Source organism: Clarias gariepinus, chromosome 27 (genome assembly GCF_024256425.1).
Source record: "Clarias gariepinus isolate MV-2021 ecotype Netherlands chromosome 27, CGAR_prim_01v2, whole genome shotgun sequence".
NCBI lineage: Eukaryota > Metazoa > Chordata > Actinopteri > Siluriformes > Clariidae > Clarias > Clarias gariepinus.
Window position 1 is genome coordinate 6469892 of NC_071126.1, and position 6829 is coordinate 6476720.

At 37.3% G+C, this 6829-nt stretch overlaps 1 protein-coding gene across 1 annotated transcript; it reads right to left on the reverse strand.

The window, feature by feature from the left end:
- Window positions 1-1645: 1645 nt before the first annotated feature.
- Window positions 1646-5172, reverse strand: gpr132b (G protein-coupled receptor 132b). The gene is made up of 2 exons (XM_053489381.1): window positions 5052-5172; window positions 1646-3125 (listed from the first exon to the last, which is right to left on the reverse strand). The coding sequence occupies exon 2, from the start codon at window positions 3118-3120 to the stop codon at window positions 2098-2100; it is 1023 nt and encodes a 340-aa protein (XP_053345356.1). The 5' UTR covers window positions 3121-3125; window positions 5052-5172; the 3' UTR covers window positions 1646-2097.
- Between the last annotated feature and the right edge of the window lie 1657 nt (window positions 5173-6829).

Consider the following 6829-nt stretch of genomic DNA (forward strand, 5'->3'; position numbering starts at 1 on the left):
ATAATACATTTCTTGCACCAATAATAACGGTATTTAAAATGTTTATAGCTCATTGCCAAAAATCATAGTACAAACACCAGTAAAAGTATCTTGCAGTAGCAGCATAACACATGATTAATATATAAGTATAAATACTTCGTATTAATTATTAAGATATTTTTAATGATATGAATACAGTATGCAGTACAATACAGTACACTAATTACCTCCTTGCTTCTTAATTTTTCAGTGTTTAATTAAAATCTCCATTTACTTCATATAAAACCCATTAATGCATAATTGACCTATTTTTAAAATCTAAATATCTAAATTGTTGATATAGCCTATCATATAACAAATTTCATTTTGTTTCAGTAGTAGATCAAATATGCATTACTAAGGTAAGGTTTCTTATACATTTGTCATAACAATTTTATAACCATTTATAACTAGGCAAAACTTGCCAAAGCAGACAGTGTAATTTTTGGATAGGTGGGGTCTACTTCTTGTTTGATGCTGATCACAGCTTTTTGATTTCCTTTATGTTACTTCTTAACAAGAGTTAACATCAGAATTACATTTATCAGGCCAGAAAAATCTTTTAGCGGTAAGCTCGTGCGCTATAACCAGCACACAGCAGGCACGCTGAAGATGTGGCAGCATGCAGATGTATAGATTAGACCACACAGTGTACAGTATCGAGGTGATGTAACAAATGTAACTCAAACATCATGCAACAGAGCATCTTATTTGTAATAAGAGCATGACCTTTTGTAATTTTGATATGAATTTAAAGGCTTTTTTTTTTTCAACCAAACTACAATCTAATTTACTGTATTGTATATATCTGGGAATATACTGTAGACGTCTTGTAAATAGATTTACAGCAGATAAGCCATAATTAGTTCATTGGCTCGGATATGAGTATAAAAGTGACTTAAAATTGAATGCAATGTTTAGAACCAAATTCTGGAAGCTTGACAGTGATTTAAACACAATCTTTTTTTTCTGCGATTTAGGCATAATCACTGTATCATCACAACTACAGTACCTCAACTGTATAACACTAACTTAATCAGCCTTAGCTCTGAGGTTTTTAAAATAAAGTTAATTCTTAAAGAGAATTTTTTAAAACTACTTTTACCCCTGAAAAAGCATTTGAAGTGCCACTATGCATCACGCTTTTTGGTATTTTACAGTAATTTATGTAAATTTTATAAATGTAAATTACCAATCGCGTAATACAATTAAACAGGATTACAAATTAATATTGCAAGATTACAGCAATATAATGTATATTTTAAAGAATTCTGTATCGTTGCAATGAAAAGTAGACAATAAAGAAGACGCATAGTCAATAAAACTGCTGAACAAAATAACCCAACATTTCCTGCAATGCTCAGTGCAATATTCTAGCTTTGACTTTGTGAAAAGATCTGCTTACATACATCCATTAATAAGGTTGGTTTTGTGACAGTTCACATATTGAATTTATAATTCGCATTTATTGCAGTCATGGAATTATTGTTCCACTGAATGCACCTTTGTTGTTTCTGCTCTAAAGGCAACTATTCACACGAATGTCACATCGTAGTAGTGTCCTACAAATCTTTACTTAAGATTCGTGCTGTGATAAGATCAGAGCATGTGTTTGATCTGGCATTTTGTCAAACATGCCAAGAGCTTCAAAAGCTGCATTGTGGGAGTTTCTGCTGCAGTCACTGCTAAATGCTGCTTACTTATGGTTTCGGTGGTTTTCCTGACTACCTACACAGGCCTCTAACAGCACGGAGACGCTCTCACGGATGTTTTTGAGATTTTTGTAAAGCTTGAGGTTCTCAAGAAGGCTTCCGATTGTTTTGTACAGTGTCCAATTTCTACATTTATTTTGCATGCTGTTACTGAAAATGGTGATATAAAAAAATCATTTTATAGACCTTTCAGTGGTCATTATGCATTAGAAAGGCCATTTACAGCATCAGGCAGAAACTCTTATCCATAAGTCCAATCAGTTTGTCCCAGACAAAAATATTTTACTCTTCTACTCCACATCTTTATAGCTTTCCTGAACACTTCAAAATGTCCTGTAAAACAGCTCATATTTATGATAATCAGTTCTCAGTCCATTCTGGTCCCTTGGACTTGTGTATTAAGAGTTTTTGTGCTCACGTCCTGGCTGGGATCTATGCAGCATTGACAGCACCTACTCCTGAGGCCCGTCACACAGCCCCGAAACTCCTTTTTGATGTTATCGCTGGACAGCATGTACAGGACAGGATTAGCAGCACTGTTGATTGTGGACAAGCCCAGTGAGATGATGTAGGGTGTGTAGACGTGCTGTTCAAAGTGGCAGTCAGCCAGCAGTGATGGGAAATGGTAAGTAATGGCATGTAAAAGAAGGAGCAGGTGGTATGGGCCGAAGCAGATCAGGAAGAGGAGCACGACAGCCACAGCCAAGCGACGCACCTTTTGCTTCTGGTGCACGGTTATGCTCGCGCTAGCACGCACACTGGCCAAGATGCTATGGTTGGTGAAGATTAGCACTATAAGTGGACCAAGGAAGCCCACGCTGAAGCGAGCATAGTTGAAGCCGGTCACAGTGGCAGTGCTTTGATTTGGCTCGAAGCAGCGGTGCTCTCCGCTGACATCCTGGACCTCAGGCATCGTGAAGACAGGGGCATGGCCAAAGCCCACCACACACCAAATAGCAAGAGTCACAAAAGCAGCGAGTCTCTGATGCCGGAGCCCACGTGACTCCAAAGCATAGACCACTGCCACATAGCGATCTATAGAGATACAGCAGAGCAGGAAGATGCTGATGTACATGTTGGTGAAAAAGACGTACCCCGTAACCTGGCACGCCAGAGAACTCCATGGCCAGTGGTGGCTGCTGTTGACGTAAACAGCCCACACAGGCAGCGTCAACAGGTAGGTGAGGTCACTTAACGACAGACTCAGCAGGTAGATGGCCAGAACATTGTTGCAGAGTACCTTGTGGATGGTCAGATAAATGGTCACCAGGTTGGCCGGGAACCCCACAAGCAGCACAGCAATGTAGAGCACCAGGAGTGGAATACGGCCCTCGTCGTAAGGCACCACACAGCTTACACTTACATTCCCAGGCATGGTAGTCCAGTTCATAGTGTCTTTAGTCATGAAGGAGAAAATGCAATTAAAAGAAGAGTTATTAGAAAGAAATTAAAAAAAAAAAAACCATGTCATTGTTTTAATTTACTCAATGTATTTGGTAAAGCTTTGTAGTAGAAGATCTGCTTCAACCAAATTTAAGAAGAAATTAGGAAGTAAAGGATAAAGAATAAAGACATTAATGGGGACCTATGCAAACTACACTTTTTAGGTTGCATGTACAAATCAGAAAAAAATAAGAAAAATGAAATCAACTATTCGCTGCTCTTTGTCCTATTTTCCTTTTTGTATTGTCCAGAACAAGACAATTAGATTTTCTACCTATTGTGACCTCACATAAGAGAATCCCCTCCCCCCAGCTTGTTTCACAGCTCTGCTGTTCTCTGGAGGTCCTCATTTAAAATGACCCTGAAACGTCACATTTGTTGAAGGATGGGAATAAAGGGAGGTTGAGGTATCAAAAAAACTGAATTAGCTAAAGGGGTATTTTCGCTGAGGAATTAACCAGACGCCTTTCTGAGACCTGTGTTAATTATTAAAGAAAAAGTAAAATATGGGTTCTTTAATGCTAACCAGCAGTAAGGACTATCTGATATGATGATGTTACTTGTTGAGTTGACCTCCTTTGCATTTAAAATAAACGACTGTGGCAAACAAGTTTAAATATAAGCTGGAGAGACACTGGGTAGGTCTAACCATGTGTTTGCAGATGAACGAACATATACTGCACTCTCGAGAATTGAAACGTGTGTTAATTAGAAATGTGGCTTGTGACCTGACCCTCCCTGAGCAGTAAACACCCACACTTGATAGTTTCCATTACTCTTTAAAATAACCCCAATTCTACATCTTGTGCATGACTATGTTACCAAAACCACAAAGATTTTTCCACTTAAAGGGTTCTTGTGATTTTTAGCTCTTTGCAGCACTATGAAAGCACACAGTGGTATAGTGGGTACTGTTGCTGGTGTAGAATCCCTGGTCTATCCCAGGGGACTCGGGCACTAGGCAAGATACTGTGGTACTAGTCCATCACAGGGACAAAATCACACACTTACACTACGGCTAATTTAACACAATTAGAGCATTAAAGCTGCTTTGCGACAATGACAATTGTTAAAAGTGCTATATAAATAAAAATTGTAATTATGTGCATGTGCTGTGCAAGGAAACCAAAAGAACATGCAAAGTCAACACGCACAAATTGTGAGGGGCGGGGCTCAAACCCTTGACCATGGAGGTGTGAAGCCACAGTGCTAACCACCACACCACCTTGATGCTCTAAGGCGCATACTGATGAACAAAAATTTTAGCACCCGCGCAGTGATCAAATATATCCTAATCTAAAGGTCGATCAGGAAACAATTAAAATAAAAAAAATAGAACAGTGTATGACATTCTCCTTTTGGTATCTGTGTGAACCTATGAGGCTTTCTTTTCAACTTTTTTTCATGCATCATATGAAAGCGCAAAATGAGTTCTGTTAGTAAGATTACGGTAATTTTCATTTATTATTACATTTTTTTCTAAGGGTTTTTTTACAAGGTTTTGCCTCAGGAGTTAGAGAGTTAACGAGAAAAACTGCAAAAATTGTCCTATATGCCGATTTTTATATCAATACCTATTATTAATTAGTGGTAAGAGACGCATGATTACTTTGGAATTAGAGGAAAGCAAATCAGCTCTGACAGTGTGTAACCTAGTTATACTGTATTTACACCTGATAAAAGAAAAGACAAAGAAAAATTTGAAAACTTAAACTTTGACAATACATATTTAACGTAAACATCACATAAGATAATAATCGCCCAGGGTCAGACAATATACTATAAGTAATATCTTAAAGGCATACATGCAGAAAGAATTTTTTTTTGTTTTAAACATATAACAGACAAAATTTAAAACGTACTGTAGCTGCCACTTACCCTTTAATGAAGAACAAAAATGCAGCTGCCTTACTTTAGCATTGATCCCAGACAAAATTTGAACATATTAACAAATTTCTGTGCTACACATACACAAGGAGTGTGTATGAGTGAGCAGCAGTGTGGTGTCATTGCAGTAAGCACACGGCCTGATCAGAGCTCTGATGAGTCAATCCTGCCCCCTTTTCAGGGGAAACTAACTAATGCATACTCAAAAAACCACTAGATGACATCATAGACCATTGTATAATAGTTAAAGCAGCATGATCATTAACACATTAAATGGGCAGATTTCTAAAGACACATCAGAATAGAGATTCCTCAGAAAATAATAGAGAAAAATTGAAGAATGATTTGAGAACAAAATAAAAATATTCAATAATAATAATCAGCACATCATGTTTTAACTATGTATAATTACATGTATTGCTGTGGAACATCTGAGACAAATTACTGTTACCATTTCATCATCTACAAAAACTTCTGATCTCAGCAGCCCCTCTTTTTTCTTTCCTTAGAAAAAGAAAAAATAAATTCCACCTGTGGTGTAAAACACTTATTGTATACTGATTAATAACATAAATCTCAAATAAACATCAATATCAGTGATTCTAAACACTATTTTAATCTGCTTATTAATAGCCCAAGATTTTGCTGATCATACATTATCCATCAACCCCCCCCCCCCATTAATGCTATTAAAGAAGCAATACTGTATTTATTTAATAAAGTACATTAATACAAACTTATCATATAAGTTACAGTTGGAGCGACAGTCAGCGCCGTGCTGTTCTGAAAAAAATAAATCAACACCTTCCGACCAATCAGACTGGATTTAAATGCCACTGTGGTGTAATAGTTGATGAAGATAAGTTGATGAAGTCTTTGCTCATGGCATGTACTTACAAATTCAAATCAAAGCAATAAATTATGTATTTTAATAAGTTGGGAAATGGTATAAGAATGAAATTGAAACTAATTTTGTTCTTTTATTTATGAAAAGGATGGTTAAGATGTGCCTTACAGCTTCATGGCCTGTTTTAGACGCTGGACTACTGAGTTAAAGGTCCCTGGTTCAAACCCCAGTATTACAAAGTTGTCACTGTTGGGCCCATGAACAAGACCCTTACCCCTCAACTATTCAGATGAACAATGAAATTACTCTGAATAAGGGTATGAACAATCAGGCTTATTTATCTCCTCTGCAATAAACCCAATTTGAGAGATTTCTCCCACCTTGCAGCTGGTGTTAGCAAGATTGGCTCTGAATCCAACCTGACCCTACTAGGTGAGAAAACAATGGTCACAGTGATCCTGGTGATTGGTTGTTGGGAACATACAAGTACACCCCTGTCAAGTTTACACAATGAACCTGGTGGCCCAAGAGTCTGGATCTATTAACAAGCAAGCAAGCAAAGACTGGTAAATTTCTATGAAAAAAAATTCCAATCTTGTATTTGTTAATCTTTTTTTTTTACCTGCAAAGCTATCTTGGGTCTAAATAAAAATAAAAATATATTATTTCATATAAGGAACACTGCCTGAGGATCCAGATGCAAGAGAGCAGTATGAATTTTAGGACAGTGGTGAATGCCTGGTCTAAAATCACTGGGTTTGCTGCCAGGTTCTTTTGAAATAAAATCGTGAGAGGGATTCAAAAACAAAAATTCACAACATCTGGCCATGAAGTCAATACGCTGGCAATACATTAACCCATTGACAGTAGTAACTCAGTGGGATAATGACCTGAAGGTTGGCGATTCAAGCCCCAGTCCCAC

Excerpts from the sequence above, each read along its gene's own strand:
- gpr132b (XM_053489381.1), bottom strand. The coding sequence starts at position 3,120 with ATGAACTGGACTACCATGCCTGGGAATGTAAGTGTAAGCTGTGTGGTG.